The sequence below is a fragment of the Euleptes europaea genome, chromosome 3 (assembly GCF_029931775.1).
Source record: "Euleptes europaea isolate rEulEur1 chromosome 3, rEulEur1.hap1, whole genome shotgun sequence".
NCBI classification, from domain to species: Eukaryota; Metazoa; Chordata; class Lepidosauria; order Squamata; family Sphaerodactylidae; genus Euleptes; species Euleptes europaea.
Window position 1 is genome coordinate 44124895 of NC_079314.1, and position 27213 is coordinate 44152107.

Genomic DNA, 27213 nt, shown 5'->3' on the forward strand with positions numbered 1-27213 from the left:
GTGGTTGAAATTGCTGTCAAGTTGTTTCCAAGGCAAGAGACAGACACAGGTGGTTTGCCATTGCCTGCTTCTAAGTAGCAACCCTGGGCTTCCTTGGTGGTCTCCCATCCCAGTACTAATCAGGATTGACCCTTTGCTTCTGAGATCTAACCAGATCAGGCTAGCCTGGGCCATCCAGGTCAGAGAAACCTGGTTCTTACTAGTAAATTTATGTATCTTTTAAAATTACTGCAATGGAAATACTGCTGGATTGGGAGAGGCCAACAAGAACGGTCAATTTAACAAAAGATATTTTTTTTAAAAAAAAGGCATATTACAGGGTCTTGTGCCGCGATGGCCTTGCACCTTTTAAAGAATGCTGCAACCAAAGCTATTAATGCCCCCAATTAAACTAAAATCAATGTGGTGACTTCTCATTCCACTGACTAGGGACAGGCAACAACTGCCACCTAGGAGATGAGCAGATGGCATGGTTAACTTGATCGTGATCCAGCCTGATACAATGAAGTAAAATCTAGCTAACCTGCAACCAGAGCAGTAATATGGTGCTAGATTGTACCATTCATGGATGCAAGGAGTTTAACTGCACTCCTATTTAAGAGACACATGCGCACACACATCAAGACATGATTGGCCTTGCTGAATGAATACTGAGAAATGTGGTCTACAGACATAGGCTAACTGCTGAAGCTGGTGGTACACCAAACAATTTTCAGCTACCTTACAGCTTAAAAATGAGACACACACAAATATGGGGCATTCCATTCTTTTGGAGGACATGCTGGTGCCCACGCCTACTGACTATGCTCCCACCAATGAGAGACAGCTTTGAGGTTTGTGGGAGGGCTTTGAGGCAGAGAAATGGAAATTCTTGAGTACAACAGGCCCCTTGGTTTCCAATTTGATTTGGATAATCCACTAAACTCCGATCTGCTAGGCCATTGGGCAGGAGGATGGACTAGATGACCCTGGTGGTCCCTTCCAAATCTATGATTCTATGACAATTTCATTGAATATGTCATACTAAAAGTATAAGGGAATTTTAGTCTCCAATCTTCAGTCAAAGTATACTTTCCAAACTCCTTGGAGTTAAAGGGATACACATTCTGGCAGCCCCTTCTCACAGCCAAAAACATAAGCAGATGACACCCAAGAGACTTGCTTGCAGAGCGTTCACCCTGGACAATTTGTCTGCCACCTTCTTGACTCTCCTTTAAGTGCCAGGTAAAGACATTTATCTGAATGGTCCTCTAGTCGCACCTATTTCCACAACCATTTTACTTACTGTTTTACATATCCTACTTTTTGCTTCAAATCTGTGGCTGTTTTAGTTGATGGGCCCAGTTTTACAAGGAAAAATGTTTATAATGATGCCTTGCTGCTTTTATATTACCTTATGTTGACTTTAGGCTGTTTTTGATATTCAGTACAGGCATTTTGTTTACTTTGAACAGCTGATTAATATTTCTCAGTAAAATTATGTTGCTTTTTAAGGTATCAAGCAGTTACTGGATTTTTGGTGGGAGTCAGACTGTTTAATGTTATTAATTATGAATGAGTTTTATGTGACAGATTGTGATGGCCTTCGGCCACAGACAATAAACTTCTGTCTGTCTATCTAGACATTCAGTGCAGGCATTTTGTTCACTTTGAACACCTGATTAATATTTTTCAGTGAAATTATGTTGCTTTAAAATGTACCAAGCAGTTTGCTGGAGAGGCAGTGAAGCAAACATCTGAATAAATAAATGACACCTACCGGAAGGAATATTCCCACTGTCTTTGGAATTGGAAAGGGAATTCTCTTCAAAAAGGGATCTTCATAGCCCCAGAGCAATTCCTTCACCGTTCTGTTCTGAAGCAGTAATGACTTTGAAGCCTTAATCCAAACGTTCAACAATGCTTGCATTAAACTATTTGGATACAGGACAGGCGCAGTCTGTGAACATACAAAGAGACGCAAAGCACCCATGAGTGACCATGCACAACTCAGACCACGACAGCCTTGTTTAAATCCAAGCAATGACTGGGGGGGGGGAGACAGGATTTGCCCAGCTTTGGCTCCTATTCAGTTTTTTCCAAGCTGCTTCAGCTTAAAAACCAAACATAGGGCAAAGAATCACAGCATTCAACATAATTGTGTTCTTTCAGCCTTAGCCTTCCCCAACTGCAGGAAATGAGTCTTTGGTCGGACTGAGAACATGAGACAGCCCTGTAATTAGAACTCCCAAATTGTCAACCACATCCCCATGAGCATCAGCGGTAACCAAATGGTGTTTGGTGAACTAATTTTGGCACTGAAGTCAGGCATTTGTAGCAACGATAAGCTAAACCTTTGAAACAGTGGAATAGTTTTCATTAGATTGCAACTTAAATGCCACAGAAGGGTGCTTACCGTAACCATAATATCCTAGGTAGCAGCTTGCGTAGTGTAGTGTAAGATTTCAAAGTTACGGCCAGTAAACCTGAATGACAGTGCTAGACTCACAATAGGAAGGGTGATTTTCAAAACATTCAAAGTGCATCAAACCTGCCTCTCTTAATGGGCAGAGTACACATGTGTCCATGTGCATGCTTCCTTTAAAATGGGGGGGGGGAGGCGGTGGTGGTAATAAACATGCTGGTGGTGCCTGGTTATTGTGATTTGATTATATGCTCTCCTTTTTTAATGACTAATTCTATCTGTTGTTTATCTGTTTCCTTGGATTGGTTAATAGCCCTGTAATACTTATTTATGGGGTTTATCAGGATTGCTGAAGAATGCAGTGTATTGTCAACACTTGGAAATGTGCCTAAGTGCTTATCATTGAGTTACACCTACATTTACGACCCAATTACAACCCACGAAGAACCAAAGAGACAGTTCGCCAGATTTAGTCCAACCTTCAGGTGTCCTTGGGAGGGAAGGAACTCAACCAATCGATAGCTTGACCCCCCTACTGTTTTTAGCAACTTGAGGGGTTTTCAGAGCAAGAGATGTTCAGAGGTGGTTGGTAGGGCTGTTGAAAAAAAATTCGGTATAGTTCGGATTAGGCAGAATTCGGCCCGTCTTGATTCGGGATATTCTGAAGTCCGAACTCCCCCCAATTCGGATCCGTGGAATTCGGTGCCTAGTTCGAGGGGAAATTCGGCTGAATAAAGTCATTAAAAATACACTCGCGCCTTTCTGCGGCTCTGGGGGGCATTTTTGGGGGTAGAGGTCTCAAACTTTCAGGGTAGCTTGAGGGGATGCTTCTTGCAAGGACCCCCAAGTTTTGTAAAGATTGGGTCAGGGGGTCCCGGGATATGGGGTCCGGAAGAGGTTGCCCCCCCAAAAAAATCGCCCACAGTGACAGGAATAAAGCCACTTAAAGCACATTGGCGCTTTTCCATGGCTTCAGGGGGCGCATTTTTGGGGGTGCAGCCCCCAAACTTTCAGCGTAGCTTCAGATTATGCTTCTTGCAAGAACCCCCAAGTTTTGTAAAGATGGGATCAGGGGGTCCAGAGATATGGGTTTCCCCCCTTTTTCCTACTGGGATGAATGGGATCAGCCGATCCTATGCATCTAGAGAGCGGCAAATCCGAGGCAAAACCTCCCGTGCTAACCATTGCAATGCAAAGCAACACGCGAGCGACCATAGAAAGGAACAGAGGCGCACTAGATAGCAAAAAGGAAAAAAGGAGCAGGTGACTTGGACCGTGAAAATGTATTGTGAAAGTCAGATTTTGCAAAAACATTTTTGAGTGAGCAGCAAAACAGACCGTGCAAAAAAAAAAACCCAGAGTTTGTATTTTCTGCCCTGCTCCTTCTTCTCATGGTGGAGGGACGCTCCCCCCTTATGCAAACGACCCCACCAAACTCAAGCAATTCTCACCAGCACCCCCCCACCTCTCCAACCAATACGGTGCCGCGGTGCACCCCCCAAACGGGGAAAAAAATTCAAGACGCAGGGGATCTCACGCAAGCCGCCCCATTGCACTGAACCCCAGGCTAGAGGCAAAAACAGTGAAAAACACCAAGGAGGAGGCTCGACACCAAGGGTGCCGAGCGGAGAGAGACTCGCTAGCCGCCGCACAGACTCAACTTTAAACTTAACATTAAAAGCAGTACACACACTCCCACAGAGGTGAGCGGTCACACACCCCTTGGCAGAATGGGCGAAAGCCTCCTTTGGCTTCCCCCCCCACAGAAACTGCCCCCCAAGGACTCTGCTTCCCCCCCCCACATACACATGGGAAAAAATTATAGATTAAAGCCCCAAAAGGGGTCTTACAGTGGATATCTTCTGTTCCATCAGGAGGGACTAGGTAATCCAATACGATTCAATTTAGGCACGGGAGGTTTTGCCTTGGATTTGCCGCTCTCTAGATGCATAGGATCGGCTGATCCCATTCAACCCAATAGGAAAAAGGGGGGACCCATATCTCTGGACCCCCTGATCCCATCTTTACAAAACTTGGGGGTTCTTGCAAGAAGCATCATCTAAAGCTATGCTGAAAGTTTGGGGGCTGCACCCCCAAAAATGCGCCCCCTGCAGCCACGGAAAGGAGCGAATGTGCACATGCACACACACACACCCGGCACGGGGATTTCTCTCTCACACAAACAGATACTCTCTCCCCCCGGGCCACGCAGCAGCTGGGCTCATGTGCTCAATCGCGACTGATTGGCCAGAAGAAGACCCTGCTTGGCCACCGATTGGCCGCAGGAGAATGCTGCTTACTAACTGACGGTTATGCTGCTGTGCCGAACCCCGAATTTGCCGAATTTATTCGCCGAACACCCCGAACTTGCCGAATTTGGCTCCCCGGTTTCCAGCCTTTTTTGAGTTCGGTTCCATTCAGACTAAAAACCGCCGAATCGGGGGGAATTCGGCTGTTTTCGGTTTGGGCCGAACCGAATCGACAGCCCTAGGTGGTTGGGCACTGCCTGCAACCTAGACTGAAATAAATAATGTTATCATGCTCCAGGAACAAGAAGGAGTTGGTTTCTATATGCTAACTTTCTCTACCACTTAAGGGAGACTCAAACCGGCTTACAATCACTTTCCCTTCCCCTCCCCACAATAGACACCCTGTGAGATAGGTGGGGCTGAGAGAGCTCTAACAGAGTTGTAACTTGCTCAAGGTCACCCAGCTGGCTTCATGTGGAGGAGTGGGGAAACAAATCCAGTTCACCGGATTAGCCTCTGCTGCTCATGTGGAGGAGTGGGGAATCAAACCTGGTTCTCCAGATCAGAGTCCATCGCCCCAAACCACTACTCTTAACCACTACACCACACTGGTGGTGAGAAACATCTCACACACCTCAAAGAAAGCTAACCATTACTCCCATATAAAAAGACAAACAATAATTCAAAGGGATGCAAACAAGTCCAGTATCTTTCTACGGCTCGTGTCCCAAGGCAGTTGTCAATGTGCTTTTCTTAAGGACAACAGCCTCAGCGGGACTGAACGGCTCTACAGAGGGTACCGCTCCGGCACTAATTGGCACCATTGTTAGTAGCCCTGTTAGGGAAGCCAAGTATAGGGCGGTCAAGAGATTTGAGACAGCTTCTCCCCTTGGGCTGGAGCAAAGAAAGGAGACTGCAGCTGCTTGAAGACAAAACTACACAACATTTCTGCGGAGCCAGATGAACCGACAAAGCGACTACACATCGTCCTGCCCAAACTGATCACTTCTCTTTGCTTCTGGCTCTGGGTTTTAAAGCACACAAGAACGAGACACGACATTTTGCAGCACTGATAACGTATCAGAAGACTTGGTCCTCAAAAGAAAAAAAAAAGATTATTTGAGACCTAGCTTACTTACCACAACAGCAAGGTTGACGATGGTGAAGGTGTCGTTTTCTGACCCAACGGAAAGATCAGGATCAAAGAGAGCAATGTTTGGCAAGAAGTAAGATATCGTCGAGTCTGGATTTTCGGTGATGTTTTGTTTGGGTAAATATCTCATCCTTGGAAGGGAAAGATAAAAAAAATCCACTCACACACAAAAACCTGATTTGAAAGCAAAGTTGCTTCCACATGGCAAAGATGCTCTGGGTAGCTCTCACTGCTGCTGCAAATGCAGAGAGCTAAAGTTTCCTTGCCTCGGGCTTCAGTAGTTTCCATCTCCTCCACCACTCTTTTCAGGGTTTAAAAAAAATGCAGTGATGAACCTGATAACATGGGAGGAGGCAGCAAGTAAGCCAACACCTGTTCGCCAATTCGCTGTGGCCTGGACTCAAGTTAAAAAGAGCCTGCAGTGTTATTAGGGTTGCCAACCTCCAGGTAGTAGCAGGAGATCTCCTGCTATTACAAATGATCTCCAGCCGATAGAGATCAGTTTACTTGGAGAAAATGGCCACTTTGGCAATTGGACTCTATAGCATTGAAGTCCCTCCCCTTCCCAAACCCCGTCCTCCTCAGGGTCTGCCCCCAAAACCTCCCGCCGGTGCTGAAGAGGGACCTGGCAACCCTATTTATGTTCCATCTGCTAAATGTATTCTGAAGGAGAGGGAGAGGTTTCAAATTGATTCCACCCTCTGCTTTCTAGGATGCAAAACTCTTCAAGAATATTCTGGCTAGCTGGCATCTCACAGAATTGGAAGCATCAGCAGATTAGCAATAAGGAAAATGTTCAGCTAATTGCCAGGTTTTTCCCAGATCTTGGATCAAGGCTTTTGGCGGAGAATGGGGAAAATCTTAACTAGCAAGCTTAACTGCTCCTCCCTTCCCACCAGGGCAAGCCTACCTGTACGTGTAAGGGCCTTTCTGCTTCAGAATTGGGCGTGACCCATTCTCCAACACCGCTGATGGGTTTTCCACATTGAAGATCCAAAACTGTCTGTAGACGGCACTTCCAGGCACAACCCAGTTTTCATATGAAATTGTACCATTTTCAATTACACATTCCTGTAAAGGGAAAAAAAGCCGCCCTCTGTAAAGTATAGTTTTCCTGAGCTTGTGTAACATCAAAATAAAGCTAACAGCAGCATGAACCTTAACATTATTCAAAGATGCTTTAGAGCAGGGGTCCCCAATCTTTTTGGGTACCTTTGGCATTCTGACGCAAGGTGGTGGTAGTGACCTCCAAATGGCCAGCACAATAGGCAGAACCTCCCTGTGTGTGTGTGTGTGTGTGCGCGCGCACACACACACACACAGAGGAAGCCCAAGTGAGGAGACATGAGGTGTAATTTTTAAAAATACACAGGTACAGAGGAGTGAGAGAGGGAATAAAACTCACACTGTAGTGACAGTTGCCTCCAATACAATTATATTTTATACCTGGACAGATCTCCAATAGCCAGTCAAGAAGCCCTGATGGGCAGGAGCCCAACCTGGCCCCACCCACTTGAACATTTGGCAAGGTGTCAGCAGGCACTATGGTACCCATGGGCACCATGTTGGGGACCCCTGTTTTATAAGGTATTGCCCTTTAAAAGAAAAGGAAAAGGAGATGACTTTCCTTTTCATAATTGCTCTGTGTTCTCAACTAAAAATCGTATCAGCCAAATCTTATTTCCTCCAGTAACTAAAACAGCTAATTTATCAGTATGCCTGACTTTGGATATGATGAGAGGAAGAAAAGGGAATTTCTCTATGGCATCAAATAATTCTATAAAGGCAATAAAACTACTTTCCAATAATACTGATTTGAAGATTATTAAACTTCCCATATACTTGTCTCAATTACTTACATTGAAGACAGAACAACAGATACAACTAGGGTTGCTAGCTCTGGGTTGAGAAATTCCTGGAGATTTTTGTGGTAGAGTTTGGGGAAGGCAGGACCTCAGCAATGCACAGAAAGACGGAGATATCTGCACAGCCTGGAGTGCTAGCGGCAAAGTGTCAGCAGTAGAAAGTTTACAGTTCTGTTTACAATGTTTGATATGTACTGCACACCCAGAAAAAAAAATGTCTCCATATGACATAAATTATTTCATGAAAGGCTCTAAGGGGTGTCAGAACCAGCAGGTGGCTGGATGACCCAGCTCCGTCTTGTTGCTAAAAACTATGCTTTTCATGACAATGATGACGATAAAAAATAAGATTTTAATGCAATCCAATTCAAAGGAAATTCAGGAGGAAATCCTCCAGGAGGAAGACCTCACATTAGAGAAACCACTTAAAATAGTATGTGCATATGAAATGTCTACAGCCCAAATGAAAATATTACAAAATAAATCACAAGAAGTACATGAAATTTAGAGAGAAGTGATACATCACAAACAAGCAGGGAAACGGATCACCAGTTCTCACCAGAAGTATGTTTCTGGACAAGGAGAAACAAAACAATGCAAATGGTTTGGAAAGCAAAAGGGAGGAATGCCAAGCATGGGGGAAAGTTTTTTTTTTTAAGGAATAATTTTGCCCAGCTATGCATCGCAGAGAATAAAACCCTAAGGAAAGTGAATGAGATACAAAAAGGAGAGGGACTTCTGGAAAGGTACAGCAGTACAGATGCACTATGTTTGGAAGCAGTCACAAATACAGAAGACAAAGAAAATTAAACAATGATGGATATAAGAGTAGGTAAAAATAAGTGAGTGATTCAGTTCAAAATAGATACAGGAGCTGATGTTAACTGCATACCAGCCCAAATGTATCACAAATTGCTGTCAGAGGTAAATGTGGGGAAAAACCTGGTTTACCAACTTTTACAGGATAATGGGGAATATCCATTAAAGGTGTTGGGAAAATGTACCGACAACAGTGCGAGTACAATGAGATTATGCATACCCTTACATTTTAAATTGTGGAAGAAAAAAATCCAAAACCAGTATTGGCTTGGAAGGCACGTAAACAACTGAATCTCATAAAGAGTGTGAAGCTAGTGAACATAGAAGATACAGAGCTAACTAAGCAAAAAGTGAAAGAACAATTCTCAGATGTGTTGACAGGACTAGGCTGTTTACGAGTGTGCCACATAAGAAACCAGATGCAAAAGCTGTTATCCATGCACCAAGAAGAGTACCAATTGCTCTTACATACCAAGTCACTGCAGGGGTCGTTGCTACAGTGGTTCTCAAACACTGCATCATGACCCAAAAATAGGATTGCCAGATACCCCCTGGCAACTGGCAGGGGAGAGGTGGGTGGAGTCTTACCAGATGCAAAATAAGGCCTAAGCCTCAACGTCATTGGCGTGATGATGTCACTTCCGAAAGTGCCGTTATTGCGCCGGCGACATCAAGGCCTAGGCCTCATTCTGCCCTTGGTAAGACCCCTGCTGTCTAGTTGGACAGCGCTGGGCAAAGAACACCGAAAGCAGGGGATTCCCCTCCTGGCATGGATCTGACAACCCTACCCAAAAATGGGTCAAACTGAGAGCTTTTTTGCAAGTGGGGTTGCAAAGTTTGAACCCTTGAGTTGGGAGAGGAGATTCTGGGCACCACTCCTCCATGTGGAGAAGAAGGAGACAAGAGAGTGAATAGGCCTTATCCCTTCTGGGCTCTGCATCCCCTTTTATTCCCAGTTTAGCAAAATTCTGCTTGGGAAATTCAGGCAGATATGGAGGTGGTGTAGGGATGACAGCCTCAGGTGGGACCTGGGGATCCCCTGGAATTGCAGCTCATCTCCAGACTAAAGAGATCAGTTTTCCTGGAGAAAATGGATGCTTTGGAGGGTGGACTCTGTGGCATTGTACCCCACTGAGGTCCCTGTTCTCCCCAGTCTCCATCCCCAAATTTCCAGGAGTTTCCCAACCTGGATCTGGCAACCCTACCCCATTCCCTGCTGGTGGACAGGGGGGACCTGGCAACTCTAGGGTGGTCCTCAGGTGCAGGGACTCCAGTAGGATATAATAGCATAGAGCCTACCTCCAAAATTGTGATTTTCCCCTAGGGAACTGATTTCTGTGCTCTGAATATAAGTTGTAATTCTGGGAGAACTCATGGGCCCACCAGCAGGTTGGTAACCCTAAGTCACAGCAGTGTGAGTGGCAATGAATGCAATCCATGATCATGGTCCCCCAGATCCTCATTGCCAGCAGCCTATAGAACTGGGTTCCAATGCAGGGTAAGTTCAGAAGTGAGTCTCACTTTTTTAAAAAAGTCAGTGCCTTCCAAAAATAAATTGGTTAAGCTAGCCATATCAAAGCAGCAGGGTTTCGTGTAGATAGAACCATAGAATCAGAGTTGAAAGGGGCCATACAGGCCATCTAGTCTAACCTCCAGCTCAGTGCAGGATCAGCTTAGAGCATCCCTGACAAATGTATGTCCAGACACTGCTTAAAGACTGCCAGTGAGGGGGAGCTCACCACCTCCCTAAGCAGCCGATTCCACTGCTGAACTACTCTTATTACTCTTGCTCTAAATGTTTTTTTGCTAATATCCAGCCGGTACCTTTCCACCCATAATTTAAACCTGTAATTGCGAGTCCTATCTTACCCTGCCAACAGGAACAGCTCTCTGCCCTCCTCCAAGTGACAGCCCTTCAAATATGTAAAGAGAGCAATCATGTCCCCCTAGGGTTAGCAACCTCCACGTACTAGCTGGAGATCTACTGCTATTACAACTGATCTCCAGCTGACAGAGATCAGTTCACCTGGAGAAAATGGCTGCTTTGGCCATTAGACTCTATGGCATTGAAGTCCCTCCCCTCCCCAAACCCCACCCTCCTCAGGCTCCACCCCAAAAACCTCCTGCTGGCGGCAAAGAGGGACCTGGCAACCCTATGTCCCCCCTCAACCGCCTCTTCTCCCGACGGAACGTTCCCAACTCCCTCAGCCTTCCCTTGTAGGGCTTAGTCTCCAGGCCCCTGATCATCCTCGTTGCTCTCCTCTGTACCTGCTTAATTCTGTACCCATTCTGAGACCCCAAGAGATCTCAGCTCTTTGCTTGCAAGCAAGCAGAAGCCTATACATTTAGACCATATTAGAGCATAGCCAAGACTGGAAGCTCCAGTTCAGCCATAAGTGAGGGTGTGTGTGTGTGTGTGTGTGTGTGTGTGTGTGTGTGTGTGTGTGTGTGTGTGAAGTGCTGTCAAGTCACAGCCGACTTATGGCGACCCCTTTTGGGGTTTTCATGGCAAGAGACTAACAGAGGTGGTTTGCCAGTGCCTTCCTCTGCCCAGCAACCCTGGTATTCCTTGGTGGTCTCTTATCCAAATACTAACCAGGGCTGACCCTGCTTAGCTTCTGAGATCTGACGAGATCAGGGTAGCCTGGGCCATCCAGGTCAGGGCAAGTGAGGCTGTGAAGGATCTTAATTATTTCTTCTCAGCATTTAAGGATGCAGTATGAATAAGTGGAACATTCTGCATACACGTATTGCTTCCCTTGGGTTCAATTCCCTTACAATTCATGGAAGTTGAAACAAAGGTCTCTAGAACACCATGTTCTCAGGTAAGGTTTGGAGGCTTCTCCTAGAAGCCCTGTCATCTTGCATGAATTAGCAATGGGAGTTACTGTCCTGACCACACCACAACATGAACACTTAAATCACCCACAATTATCGTCCAAGCTCTGCCAAAAACAATCACCACAAATGTCTCACATTCTCAGGGAAGCTAGTCTGTATGCAGTACATCTGGCACAACAAGCTCATTGCTGACGAAGCCAAGTGTAAGCTATGCCCACAGACATATGGCTGAATTATATCCATTCAATACTTTGCCAAGTTAACATTAAAAAGTAAAATACAGTTATTGGGATCAGTTTCTCTGAACTCCCCCCCCTTCCCAAGTTTTCCAGAGTTCTTGGTCTTTGCCTCTCAATGCTACCAAAACCGACTCGATATAAATCATAACTCTAAAGTACATGAATCACTGCAGCTCAATGTGCACTATATTCCCAGAACAGCTGGAATAAGGAGAAAGGGAAAATCCCTTGAGGATATGGAGGAGGAGCTCACAGTTATGGAAATACCCATTTAACATGAAACATAGCAAGCAATCGGATTTTAAAATCAGAGACCTTTGTCACATGTGTTGATCAAGGTTTTTCAAGAGATTGCTTTGCATGCGGCTATCTGTGCAAAAGCAAAAAATCTGACAGAAGCAGAATTTGCTGTTGTCAGCTCGCTCCCTTGAAACTGAGGCCCTTACTCAGCAGTTATTATCTGCGGCTATTTAAATATTACACAACTCCTAGGAGGCCACGGATACTGGATGGAAAAACAGAAGCTGCGTCTTTACAGTGAAAAGGCCTCACATGCTCTGCACAAAAGCAGAAAGAAAGGAGGAAGCATTCATAGCTCACAAGCACCTGAAGGTAATTCCAGCAGCTAGCCTTTTGTTTTTGCTTCTTGTCATAAAAGAAAGCGAAGACCAGGGATTTCCTTTGGCAAGGAGGACAGAGTAAAAGGTTTCCCCACAGAGAGATGCAAATGCTTGGAAGACATGATCACTGGCACTAGGAGATATTACACAACGGTCCCCGGTGCCAGATGTCTAGCAACAATTTGGTAAAGTTTTACAAAATATCTATTGCAGGGTCACTCGGTGTTACCTTGATCCAGTAACCCCTTGAAAGGAAGGTCTGCCAGTTCTATGAAAAACAGGCAGAGGAACCTGGCAAGGTGCCAGCCACTTAAGTCACTTTGAAAGTGGCTACATGTACAGTAGGCCTAAAAGCAAGCGTGCCAAGGGCCAGGGAAAATGCTTGGCAGGCAGAAGAGGGAGTTCGCACTGCCACAGGGAGACAGAGACAGCCAAAAGGTACACATATCGACACTTGTCATTTATGCCACAGCCCTAAAGGTTAATCAGAACTTTGCATGCTTCTCTGCATCATGGACGAACAGAAAATTCAACACTTCATCAATCTGCTTACAGTGTAACCTAGCCCCTCTCTTTTTCATTGAGACATATTTTTATTTTCTTGGGAGGAAAAAAAAAGATCTCATAAACACAGAAAGCCAGCCTGTTAGGGAGAAAGCTTATTTCTCTAGCTTGCTCGTTTTCTATCAAGGGGAAGGGCTTTGAGCATAAGCTTCCCCCTCCCCAAATAACAAGACTAAAGCATTCTGTCATAAAAACCCCACCTGCAGATGAAGCCCAGATACCACTTTTCCAGAACTGCCAAGCCTGAGGCTAAGGGTTGCCAGCCCTTGGGGCTCTTGGGCTGGCATTCCCCAGGAACATTGGGAGGGGACATAGATGCCTGTGACATCACTTCCTGGTTCGTAACAGGAACTGATATTTTTGCCATTCCTAGAGAGTCATGAGGTCTATGCTATCACTTCCTGTTCTAAAACAAAAATGTCTGGGCATTGATTGATGCTGTTCCCCCCACTGCTCCACTGAGCGAGGATGGGGGAACGAGCATTACTTGGAGGTGCCCCACCAGAACTGGGTAAACTGAAGCCCTGCCTGAGGCCCTCTGCTTCCTCTGAAGGCAAAGGAGCTTGGTCAGATTGCAAGGATCTTCGGTAAGCTGCCTGGACCAAAGAAAAACTTTTAGAAAGAACACTAGAGCTGCTGCAAAGTCTACTTGTCCAAAACAAATAAGTGAGATTTGTCATATGCCTGCCTATTAGATCATCAGGAAGGGTGGCTGAGGCAAGAGGTTGGGCCTTTTTAATCCGTCTGTCAATTACGAACCTCATTGTTAAGATACTGACAATGTTCTCTCCAGTAAATCCTTTCTCACATGCTCTGTGACTATTTACCCCAAAGAATTCTTACTTACTGGACCCCGTCATAATATTTCCAAGTCTACCAATGAAGTCTGTAAGAAGGAGGAATGCTTGAAGTGGCTTCTAACAGTACATTTTGTCCAATAATACTAGAACACATTGTACAGAAATCTGAGCCTGGTTCTAGAACTAATAGAGGAGAATGTCTCTGAACTGCAAATTTTAGCATTACATCGTCTCCCTGCCTGGGAGGGGCTATGGCTCAGTGGTAGAGCATCTGCTTGGCATGCAGAAGGTCCCAGATTCAATCCTTGGCATCTCCAGTTAAAGGAACAAGGCAAGTAGTTGATGTGAAAGACCTCAGCCTGAGGCCCTGGAGAGCTGCTGCCATCAGAGTAGACAATATGGACTTTGATGGACCAAGGGTCTGATTCAATATAAGGCAGCTTCATAAGAACATAAAAAGGCGCTGCTGGATCAGACCAAGGCCCATCAAGTCCAGCACTCTGTTCACACAGTGGCCAACCAGGTGCCTCCAGGAAGCCACAAACAAGATGAGTGCAGCACACCATCCTGCCTGTGCTCCACCGCACCCAAAACAATAGGCATGCTCCTCTGATACTCGAGAGAATAGGTATGCAGCATGACCAGTATCCATTCTAACTAATAGCCATGAATACCCCTCTCCTCCATGAATATGTCCACTCCCCTCTTAAAGCCCTCCAAGCTGGCAGCCATCACCACATCCTGGGGCAGGGAGTTCCACAATTTAACTATACTTTGTGTGAAAAAATACTTCCTTTTATCTGTTTTGAATCTCTCACCCTCCAGCTTTAGCAGATGACCCCGTGTTCTAGTATTATGGGAGAGGGAGAAAAACGTCTCCCTGTCCACTCTCTCCAAACCATGCATAATTTTATCGACCTCTATCATGTCTTCCCTCAGCCGTCTTCTTTCCAAGCTAAACAGCCCTAAGCGTCTTAACCGCTCCCCATAGGACAGTTGCTCTAGTCCCCTAATCATTTTGGTTGCTCTTTTCTGCACCTTCTCAAGCTCTGTAATATCCTTTTTTAGGTGTGGTGACCTAAAAACACATGACCTTCATGTGTTCATATAAAAATAAATACATATTTTAAATTAGATGTTGACCAAAATGATCTTCAATTAATTATTCTGATCATCATGCATTAATCTCTCTCTCTTTTTTAGTCATTCTGCAAGTTTAGCCTTTCTAGTCAAACACCTCAATTATGGACATTTAATGGGTCCTCCAGCTTATTATTACCTTCCTCTTGATTGTATGTATTGTCAGTTGACCAATACTGGATCAGTGCCTTTTGAGACTTCTGCAGAATATCCTAGGATAGCCCTTACGACATGACAGATATTTTCCATTGGCAGCAGGGATCAAATAAGATTTGGATATGGCTGTCTTTTTTGGATCCCACACACCAGTGCATTGATTTCTCATCTAAGCCTGTTCCCCTGGCTTAAGGTCCAAACTACATGTTACAAACATACATGTCACAGGGCATTGTACCTCTATTGCAGCCATGAATTCCCAGTGGAATCTCCATTTAAAAACTTTGATGGGGTCCAATACAGATTAGGGTCATGGGAGGTGGGGAGAGGAGGGTATCCTGCCTGTTGCCCATGCCATTTTCTGGAGCTGAAACAGTGCTGGGGTGGGGTGGGGATTACTTGCCCCAACTGGTGTGTGTGTGTGAAAATGCATGTGGACCCCCCTATGGGGAAAATATTGTCTCCACCTGGCAGTAGAAAATGGCAGAGGGAGAGGAGGGGCTTCTCCCTCTCCCCACGAATTGGGACTCTGTGACACTTTTAAATGGAAGTCCCAGTGGGAACTCACAGCTGAAATATGGCTACAAGTTCCCATAGCAGATGGTGGACACATGCATGTTGCAATGCGGAGTTTGGCCCTAAGTTCTGGAAGATCACAGGCTCTCTAATACTGTTGTCTTAGCTTCTGAGTTGCCTTCATCCTTCTGAGACTTTCATTGTTATACTTTGTAACTCACGAATTATGAGCAAGCTCAGTTAAATACAAAGGGAATGTCTCTAGATTATAAATTATTTTGCCATACCCATCTCTGGTACATCAATGTCCATCTTATCTTTGAGACATAGGTGTGGCATCAACAGGGAACAGTAATGTCTTACATACCAAGTTTACAGCATGAACCTCCAAGCATGACCAACCTTACACTGGGCTATTTTTTTTGCTTCTGGGAGAAGGGCTTCACTCAGCCAAATAAGAAGGGAGAGCTGGATTTCACAATGTTTTTCGATGTCTGCACACATTCCCACACTCTAGCCATACTCCTCCTTAAACCTCAAAGCCATCTCTCACTGGGGCCAAATCTGTAGGCATAGACCCTGGTACCCTACGGACACCTCCCATCTGGTTGCTGTTGTTGAACTACAGTGCTGCAGGAATTCTCTGGTATGCCACCAAAATAAGCAGTTACCCAACACCCATGGTTTGCAATCTGTGTTGAATGTTATCAGAGTTGCTAGCTTTGATTATCTCTAGGGTTTATCTTCCTCCCTCAGAAAGTTGAATCTCCGAGCAGGTGAATGCACTGTGCCTCAGGAGCACACACTGTTCCTGAATGTGTGTTTTCTTAGGTACCATGCAGTGCACGGCTTGCTGTTCACACTCTTTAGCTGCCAAGGTATGTTATGAATTCTTGAGCATTTACTGCAGGCTACTTTTTGTATTCTTTTCATTTACTACAGGCTTCTTTTCAAAACAGTTGCTGATTAAATCAATACATCAGGGAAAACAACACCTTGGCCAACCTGTAACAGCCTAGGGGAGCTCAAACAGCAAGGTTGCCAAGTCTCCCGCTATGGCAGAAGATAGGGTTGCCAACCTCCAGGTAATAGCTGGAGATCTCCTGCTATTACAACTGATCTCCAGCTGATAGATATCAGTTCACCTGGAGAAAATGGCCGCTTTGGCAACTGGACTCTATGGCATTGAAGTCCCTCCCCAAACCCCACCCTCCTCAGGCTACGCCCCAAAAATCTCCAGGTATTTCCCAAACCAGGAGCTGGCAACCCTAGCAGAAGACCTTCTGGTAACCCCGGTTGTTGGCCACTGGCATCTGAAAGGCTGGTGACAGAAACATATGGGCAAGTGGGGGGAGGGACATGCCCGCATTGCACGATGCCACTTCTGGTGAAAATGAGGCTCTGCACATCAAGACATCACTTTCAGTGTTTGCCAGAAGTGATGTTGGCCTGCCTGACCCCAAGTGCTCCCAGGGGAGCTAAACTGTGGCCTGCCAGCCCTATCAAGGGTCTTTGGCATCAGAGGTTCAGTCTCAATAGTACATAGCAGTGCACCATCAAATGTACTTACTGTATGGACTAGCCATGGCTGTCTCCTCCTATTATATCATAGGACCACTTTTAGTTGCTTGGAGCAGGCCTGGCCCCTCTATACATGTAGAGACTGATGGATTTCCCAAAGCAAACTGAAAATGGTTCCAAGAGAGCCAGAGCGAGGTACTGGCTGGAGCACTGGATGAGGAACTGGGAGACTCAGGTTCAAATCCCCACTCTGACATGGAAGCTTCCTGAGTTACCTGGGGCCAGGCACATACTTTCGGCCTACCACCCCTCACAGAGCTGTTGCAAGAATGAAAATGGAGGAAGAGAAAATGCTGAAAGCCACTTTGCATCCCCATTAGGGAGAAAATATGAGATATAAATGATGCTAATAAATCATTAAAGTATTTCTTATATGCTCATTCTCACACTCTGCACCCTGCCCTAAAACTCAAAGCATTGTCTCACTGGTGGTAGCAAAGTCAGTAAACCTGGCTACCACTAATGAGAGGCTTTGAGATTGCACTTCTGACCCTGCCTGCTCCAACCACCCATGCATTCAAGTATTGTGAAATACGAAAATCCCCTTTTTGCCTGGATTTACAGCAACAGCCTTTTTACAATACAAGAGTGGTTCCTCTTTTTCTTGCAATGTCAGTATGGGTGTGTGGTCACATGAAGCCATGCAGAGGGCAGCCGGGCATGAGAGAATGCTTTGGATGAGCTCCAAGCTTAAAGTGCGTTTTTAAAACCATTCAAGAGCTCAAATAATTAGCAACTGTAACTCAAAGCATCTAAGCAGAACAGAGGATACTGTTGCTCGCAGATAGGGTGCCCTAGATGCGTCACCAACTTCTTGCTCTTCTGCTGTGGCATACTTGCTCTGCGAAAATCCATCCTTATCAGTGGTATCCAAAGAACAAAGAAGAATCCTGACAAAGGGTAGGATCTTGTGAGAAATGAAGCTCTTTTTCATGTTTTATACAAAATCATTCAAATTATATCTTATTAGATGAGACTACTACCTTCCCATTTTAGGAAATCAGAAGTGATAAAGCACTGCCTCCAAGACATCACATATGAAAATAGGAACATGCTTATAACCTCCCATTTCTCATCATAAGTAGGGAGATGCTTGTGGTGGGGAGAACAGGAGTGGTTGGTCTACTTTCCATTGCACCCCAAACTCTCAGTTTAGAGTCGCAGAGAAAAGGAGTGGACCATTCATGTTCTCTGCAGCCCTCACTCAACAATTATTACTCTCGGTCCAAGCAATGTCAGGTGATAGAGAAAAACAGTTTCTCCCCACACCCAGCTAGATTATAGCCATAGCGGAATTAATGACCTCCACACCAGCCTGATTAGACATGTTGCAATCAAATGAAAGAGCTCAGCATTTAACTCGGTGTGTATGCATACAAGTCAAGTGTGCATCTGCCCTATTTATACAGCACCTTCCAGCTGACCACATAATTGCTGCTGATAAGACTTGCTATTGTATTTAAAACCCAACACTTCGACTGTATATAAACAGGCAGTTCAGAACAGACAGGGTTTAAATGGGTATTTTCAAGCAAATCTACCATGCAAGCCAAAAATTGTCAACATCTTCACAAAGAACAGATAGGCAAGGACAAACTAGAAAAGCCTAATTATGATCAAGCTACTAGTCTATCAGCCTTCCCCGAAAATACAAAGTAATACTTTGCTGAGCCAACAAGATAATTCAAAAGATCTGGTATACATTAAGAATTTCACTATATTCAATTTCATAGTCTTCCCCCTTCCCCATGCAGATAGCAAAATCCATGCATGGGAGAAGGAAGAGTTCTGCATAACTGGGGAAAAAACCTAGGTATGTAGAAAAATCTGACCCACATTCAACCCCCAAATCATGGCACCCCTCCAAAAAAGGGGGTTTCATGTGGTCTGCACAGGTATCTGAGATGCATCTCACCATCAAGTTGCTCAGGCCACCAGAATGGTAGCTGACATCTTGCAAGGCTTCAGACGTAATTTGGAGTTTCACAAGTACTCTAACCAGCTCAGGTTGTACCACAGGGCTTTGCAGCACAAGACAGTGTCCTTGGCCAAGGCTTAGGCATCAGGTTAAACACCCAATGCTTGGCCAAGGGCTCCATACTTGATCTGATGGTCACATATCTTGGCATCTGTCAACTTAATATGGCAATCTAAAATGTTGTCCTAAGTCCCACAAGGTGACTTTGCAAGACCTCAGGTGTAATTTTGGGCTATTGTATCAACCTGGACAGATGCCAAGATATCCTTGCAACGTGCACCAGGAGAAGGAAGAAGATGGCAACAACAACAGACAGGAGACAAAAGGAGATACCTCCCCGTGATTCCTGACCAGACACCTACTAGAAATGCCAAGTGCTATATTATCAGCAGATATATGCTAACGTTTAAAATTTCATTCACCGGAAAGTAACTTCTCTACCACTTTGTTCTTTCATATAATTTACAAAAGCTTTTTACTCATTTATATGCATTAATGCAATACGCAACTAAGATGTCACACAAAACCATTATTTAGTTTAAACTAACAATGGTTAGTGTGATTGGCTTAAAGCAGGTCCACTCTGCTAATGGGTCCATCACATCTGAAGGGTTGGGTGTTTTTTAATTAACCAATTAGTTTTGTCTCATGATGTACAACTGCAGACATCCTGGCTTAATACTGGCTTGCTCCAAGTGATGCTCTCCTGGGTCACAGAGAGAAGATAATGAAACCAATGTCAAGGCAAACCAGAAGTTGAGCAATTGTCCATGATCCAAATCACGATTTTATAAACACAAAGTTAAAATTAACAAGGGTTTTTCATTATGTTTGAGCTGAGTCACAAAGTCCAAGGTTTGATTTAAAGATTACTTATTAAAATATATATCCTACCTTTCCTTTGTGGCTCAAGGAAGCTTAGGATTCCAAAAATTAAACACACACAAAATAAAGTATACTCCCTTATTAACCACCCTCCCAAGGAATACGTGTACCTTAAAGCCCTCTAAAAGCCCTGAAAATATAATGGTTTTACAAGACCTCTTAAAATATACTAAAGCTTTCACACATCCTAAATAATGCACTTTCAATCCACTTTTAAAGGTTGTTTGCAAGTCAGTTTTGCCTTTTCACACAATAAAATTCAGCTGCGTAAGTGCTTTGAAAGGGGATTGAAAGTGCATTATTTGGCTTGTGTGAAAGTGCCATCTGTCTGCCTCCCCTCCGAAAGCACATTCCACAAGGTGGGATCCACTATAGAGAAGGAAGGGGCTGTACTAAGTGGGTCACCTCAAGCAGGGGGAGAACTAGAAGGTGGCAACCAAAAGACTGTTGTGGGTGTGTGGGACATGCTAGCATACAAATATAAATGTGTATATATATCTTGAGCATCCTAGACAAATTTCTGGGATGACTAAATATCAACACTTACTGTAAATATAACAGTAAGTATCTAAATATCAACACCTGCCTTTTCCTGCAGAAGACAATTTCTTTCCAGTTTTCCCTAAGTTTTCTTCTAGTTAAAACTGAACTCTCCCCCTTGAGAAGACTGATAATGTGCAACCTCAACATTGCCAATGCAGTTCAACTTTACAGGTAAAGGGTGGGACATGTTGAATAGGGGAATTAAAAAAAATATCCCAGTATTTTTCTTAAAGAGGTAGTATTACCCTCATCATTTATATAAACATAAAAACATCTGAAGTTTTTGTCGACTTCATCATAAGGACACTCAGACAAAACAAATGGAATTTATGCTTTTAAAATACCTTTTTTATCGTCTTCTCAATGAAATAGTTTCCAAGTGGTATCAGGGCACCTCCAAGCAGAGCTACAACTGCACCAATGACCGCAGCGGTCAGCAGGCCGCAGCCCTGGTCACAACCCATTCTCCCCCTTGAAGGCAGACCAAGGTCAAAGGTGAAGTGTCTTCTTCTAGGGATCCTCTTTCTGCTCTCTCGTCCCGATGCACAGACACCGCCAGAGATTTTCAAACGGGAGACCTAAACACACTTTCCAAAGAGATCAAAGTACAAGGCACCGTATGAGTAATAGCACAGGCAAGAGCTTAGACCTCAGATAAACGTTTCATTATCTTTAGCTGCAATTACATTATTTCAGGCAAACTGTCCACAGACTTTTTAGCGTGAAACAGCTACCACCTTTTGTGGCAGGTAAAATGCTTCCATGTACTGTCAAGCACAGCCTATCCAGAAATCAAAAGGCGGATCCTTATCTGCTTAGGACTGGGAACCTTTTCTGTTGTCGAGAAGCTCATTGTTCAGCATTACCATCTGTGTCTAAAAACAAACAGGAAAGTAATCCAAACAACGTTAGCCTCAGAGCTAGGTTCAAACATGCACAAATGCCCCCATCGTTTGACTGCTCGACGGCTGAATGAGCAAGCACCTCTGAAAGCCATCATACAGGCTCTGCTGGGGCGGTCTGAACTGCGATGACTAATTCACATGTGCAAGTCATTTGCCCGGTGCTACAGTCTTTCGCTGATGGCTGTACCACTTGTGATCTGGCTCACAGCAGGCTTGAAACTCCAGCATTGGCCAATTGCAAGACCCAAGTCTGCAAAGCCCAGCTTCTTCGAGATAAAAGGCTGTGGGCAGAGGTAGAATTCCCCTCCCATCCCACCAATCTGCCATCATTCAGACAACAGCAATGTGTTATCAATGCAAAAACCAGAGACAGAAATATATACCAATCCAAAAACTCTGCAGCCTGTCCAGTGGCGTGCATCTATCTTTTGACTGGCATAAGAATAAACTGAAATTTAATTGCTGGAATATTTTCATAGTTTTCTGTTATCAGAAGTAAAAAGTTAAATATTGAGAAACAAACACAAAGGGGAAAATGAGCCAAGGTTAACAACTAGATAGGTCAGCCTTCCCTGAATTCTGCCTCTGGGCACGGGTCATAGCAGGCAGACTTTGTGATTCTTCTGTTCCTCTATTTGTCTCATAGCTGTGATAGTATCCAGACACATTCCTACATGTGTCATTAAGAGAGAGAGAAAATCCCATTACCCTTCACCCTGTGAAAGTTGTTCAGCCAGCAGGTCTGAAGTGCAAAGTTGTGGATTTTCCTGCAAGAATTCATCAACAGTAAAAAATCCGACTTTGACATACGCTTAAACTGATGTCAGAAATTGGCCTCGGGCTCCAAAAGGGAGGAATGTGTGTGTGCGCGCGCACATGTGTGCATGCGAGCATGCCCAGTTTTAAAGCTGCATTTCAAAATATAAATAAATCATTGCTGAAATAATTGCAAGACACATACAAATCAGGATTTGTACAGCAGTCTGGTGCAGGCTTCTGCTCAGCGAGGCTGTTAGAAACACTACAAGGAGTCATTTGAGGCAAACTTGGTTTTTTTGTCACAAACTCAACCACAGATTGATTGCCGTCCTGCCCTTTAGAAATCCTTTTCTTTTTTTAGTTGACATGAAACCATGCAATAAGAAGTGGAAAAATACAGCCTGTGACCAAACTACTCCATTAAAAAAAAAAACAGTTCTGGAGTACAAGAGTTTTGTTTTTTAAATCAAGGAGGAAGTCAAAGGAACATTTAACTACCCCAAATAAATAAATAAAAAGAGCTGGGAAATCTTGCAGAATTGAAGAACTTCAAGCTACTATACTCTGCTGCAGAATGAAAGGCTGAGGGGACACATGATGGAGGTCTATAAAATTATGCGTGGTTTGGAAAGAGTGGACAGGGAGAAGTTTTTCTCCCTCTCCCATAATACTAGAACGCGGGGTCATCTGCTGAAGCTGGAGGGTGAGAGATTCAAAACAGATAAAAGGAAGTATTTTTTTCACACAACGCATAGTTAAATTGTGGAACTCCCTGCCCCAAAACATGGAGATGGCTGCCAACTTGTAAGGCTTTAAGAGGGGAGTGGACATGTTCATGGAGGAAAGGGGTATTCATGGCTGCTAGTTAAAATGGATAGTAGTCATGATGATGCATACCTATTCTCTCCAGGATCAGAGGAGCATGCCTATTATCTTGGGTGCTGTGGGATACAGGCAGGATGGTGCTGCTGCAGTCGTCTTGTTTGGGGGCTTCCTAGAGGCACCTGGTTGGCCACTGTGTGAGCAGACGGCAGGACTTGATGGGCCTTGATCTGATACAGCAGGGCTTTTCTTATGTTCTTAAAGTGTCCCAATGGCCAGCAGATGCTCACTTCTTCCAGGCTTTGTTAGGTAAATTGTCACTGGAAAAGGTCAGGCATTATTTCTTTTGTTTAATAGTTTATTTCCTTTCATCCACAAGTGACTCTTACTCATGCTGACAGGAAAAAGCATTAAATGTGTTTCCTCAATAAGCCTTTGGAGAGACTCTCAGTTCAGCTTAGAAAGTTCCTAAAAATGCTGCCATCAGGAAGCAGAAGGATCTGGTCAGAAGGCCCATCCTCTGTGTGTGTGTGTGTGTGTGTGTGTGTGTGTGTGTGTGTGTGTGTGTGTGTGTGTGTGTGTGACAATTGGAATGGGGAGAAGAATTGTTTTAAACCATGCTAGTTGCTTCTTTGGTACATCCCATATGGGTGACCCACCCCCCATCCCACAACACACTCAAAAGCCTGAGGGACCCTTGTGAGTAGGGTTGCCAGCTCTAGATTGGGAAATACTTTGAGATTTTGGGTGTGGAGCCTGAGATAGGTGGGGTTTGGGGAGGGGAGGGACTTCAGTGGAGTATAAGGCCCTTCATTGGAGTATAATACCACCTTCCAAATTGGCCATTTCCCCAAGTAAACTGATCTCTGCCACTTGGAGATCACTTGTAATAATGGGAGAACTAGAGTTCCCAACTGCCTGGTTATGGCAAGCAAATGCCCACCAATCAACTGAGAAAGGTTGCCTTCTCAAGTCCTGTCCTCTGTTCCCCTGGTCCCATGGAGATGGGGAGAAAAGCAACCAGAGATGGGATTTATAAATACATTTTTTAAAATGTATGAATTATGAATACATTTATGTTATGAATACATTTTTTTAAAAAAAACAGGTATTTAGATTTTACCTGCACCTCTTCTAAAGAAAGGCTTAGAAAGGCCTTAGGATCATACTTCTAAAGTCTTTAGATTGCAATTCTATAGGAAGGAAGTTCTTTCCAGGGAATATACCCCCGGTTGGTTCTTGTAGATTATCCAGGCTGTGTGACCGGGGTCTTGGTATTTTCTTTCCTGACGTTTCGCCAGCAGCGGTGGCAGGCATCTTCAGAGGAGTAACACTGGAGGATAGTGTCTCCAGGGGAACAGAGGACAGGACTTGAGAAGGCAACCTTTCTCTGATGAGTGGGACAATAGGGAGAAGGAAGCCCTTCAGGTCCCTGGGGTCTCAAGTAGGGTTGCCATTTCTGGGATGGGAAATACCTGGAGATGTTGGGGGTGGAGCCTGAGGAGGGTGGGGTTTGGAGAAGCTACAGGATGAATACAGGATAAGCTTCAGGATGTAGAAACTTGGATATAACTGTAGATACCCCTGGTTGTTCTTTAACAAGTAGAATACGAAACAGGCTAGAGGATTTCCCCATGCTATCTCTTCTAGTCGGGGGTTATCTGTTTTGTTACAACTTTGAAATAACCCAGCAGCTTTCTTCCCACATAGGGTTGCCAGTTTGTTTCTCTCCTGACTAGCTTCTTCAGTGGCTTGATATGAAGACAACACCACCACCCTCCTTCTCAAGGCTGCTGGCTAGGGTTGCCAACCTCCAGGTACTAGCTGGCGATCTCCTGCTATTACAGCTGATCTCCAGCTGATAGAGATCAGTTCACCTGAAGAAAATGGCCACTTTGGCAATTGGACTCTATGGCATTGAAGTCCTTCCCCTCCCCAAACCCTGCCCCTCAGGCTCCGCCCCAAAAATCTCCCACCAGTGGTGGAGGGACCTGGCAACCCTACTGCGGAGGAACCCTGCCCAAACTGTTTCCATTGCTTATGGATCAACACCCAAGAAAATCAAGAGTAACTCCAGCGTGTCGGAAAGGTCTGGTTCAGATAAGATCTTCCCAATTTTATTTCTTTACTGCATTTCATTATCATCAAAATTTACTGCCATACAAAATCAGGTCCATTTATATGCTGCTTCCTTGGAGACCAGATTAAGACAAGTAAAGTTAAAAATAAAAGCTCCAACATAGCAACAATCAACACACCACAAAAAAAGAAAAGAAAAAAGATGAGCCCAATGATAAATCCACCCCTAAGTTGCAGTTATACCTTTTTGGCATTGTGATCAGCTTATAAAACAACTCTAAAAGCAGGTTTAAAAAGCATTGTGGCATTTTGATGAGCTTATATAACAACTCTATAAACAGATTATAAAAGCATTGGTGTCAGTATTGCATGGCCTTGGTCATAACACAAATGGAATAAGCCTTCAATTCAGAGCCCAGACACATCAATGTTTCTTGGCTGGGCACTCATAAGACAGCAAGATATGCAATGGGTGCATTTCAGTGGGGAGGGCAGTCCAGAGATGGGGCACAACACCACTGTGAAAATCCCATCTCTGGTTGCTTTTCTCCCCATCTCTATGGGACCTGGGGAACACAAGACAGGGCCTGAGAAGGCAACCTTTCTCTGATGAGTGGGACAATAGGGAGAAGGAAGCCCATCAGGTCCCTTGGGTCTCAAGTAGGGTTGCCAGTTCAGGGTTGGGAAATACCTGGAGATGTTAAGGGTGGAGCCTGAGGAGGGTGGGGTTTGGAGAGGTGTCCAATGGCCAAAGCGGCCATTTTCTTCGGGGGAACTGATCTCTATCACCTGGAGATCAGTTGTAATAGCGGGAGATTTCAAGCCACCATCTGGAGGTTGGCAACTCTAGTCTCAATCCATTTAGAATGTTAAAAATGTAATTACCTGCATGTTGATTTATGCCCAGAAATAAAATTAATTTCTACTTCAGAGTGATATGGCCTGCATATTCAGCCCTAATCACCTGCCTGGCCACAATGTTTTGCACCAACTGATTTTTTTATTTTATTTCATTCAATTTATACCCCGCTTTCCCACAGCAAAAGTTGGGCTCAGGATGATTACAAGATTTCAAAATTTAACATTATAATCATATAGTAATAAAATTGCTTCCAATTAAAAACATTTTGTTCCACCAACTCTGTGACAATATGGTGCCCCCAATGACTGTGATCAGATGTAAATTCCAAGGGGGGTGAAAATGGAGAGATCCCCAAAAAAGATGGTCAGGGATCATGTTTGTCTATAACAGGGGTGGGGAACCTCCGGCCCGCAGGCTGGATCCGGCCCGCGACATCATTGGCGGCGGCCCGCGGACTCTCCTGCAGAAGCCGCCGCCATTGCCGCCACTGGAGCGGGTGCAGATGGCTGGGCGAGTGGGGAACAGAAGCCAAGCGCCCACACTCGGCATGGCTGGCAGCTTCTCCGACGCCCTCAGGGCCTGTGTGAGCAGAGGGGCATGGCCGGCGGGTGGGCGCGAAGGAGGCTCTGCCCCACCCCGCTCGCCTCTCACAAGACTGAAGCTGTGCCCCACCGCCACATCCCCCCCTCGCAAGTGGGTAAGAAGGATCCCCCCCCTTGGGTCAGGCTGGCTGGTGGGAGATCCCACCCTGGGCGGGGGGCTTAGGGGCCCGGGCAAGCCAGGCAGGCAGGCAGGCAGCAGTATCCTTTTAACATTCTCAAAATTCTTAAAAATTTAACAAATTAATTAGAATTTTTAAAAAACTTTTAAAATTCTTAAAAGCATTAATAAAATATTTAAAAAATGTATTTATAACAGCATTAAAAATGTATTTAAAATAATTATAACAAAATAAGTTCACACAGAATACTTACCATAGTAGATTTCAGCATTTACACCTGTTAAAGACTATTTAAAGTCAGGTGAATGGTATTAACAAGAGGAAAAAAGTGACTATGGGTCATTCTCATGAACAGCAAGTTTGCTGTCAGGTATGATAAAATCACTTTGATATTTCATATTAAATGCACAAGGGTGGGTTTTATAGAAAATTGTATTTCATTGGTATGTAATTGTAATTGGTATGTAATTGTAATGTTGTTAATATTTTAAAGATATTATCGCACTATCTGAGGAAGCACATTGCACTTTTATGCGAAACAAGGAGATATACCGGAAACTTGTCATCATTTATGTGCCATACATTATAACAACTAAAACGCATAGCCACAGAAGCTAGCGTTTAAAATCGGCTCAACCAGCAGTTAAGGAAGTAAAATCATCGGATTGGTCTACGCGGGATCAGCTGACCGCGAATGAGAACACTTGGAATT

At 44.5% G+C, this 27213-nt stretch overlaps 1 protein-coding gene across 1 annotated transcript in view; it reads right to left on the reverse strand.

Annotated features, from left to right (window-relative positions):
• Positions 1-20817, reverse strand: part of CD36 (CD36 molecule) — a 35480-nt gene extending 14663 nt beyond the window's left edge. The window contains exons 1-4 of the mRNA XM_056846295.1: positions 20698-20817; positions 6717-6877; positions 5793-5937; positions 1760-1939 (exon numbers count right to left, since the gene is read on the reverse strand). Of these exons, the coding sequence (XP_056702273.1) occupies positions 1760-1939; positions 5793-5937; positions 6717-6877; positions 20698-20817 (606 nt within the window). The remainder of the gene's footprint in view (positions 1-1759; positions 1940-5792; positions 5938-6716; positions 6878-20697) is intronic.
• Between the last annotated feature and the right edge of the window lie 6396 nt (positions 20818-27213).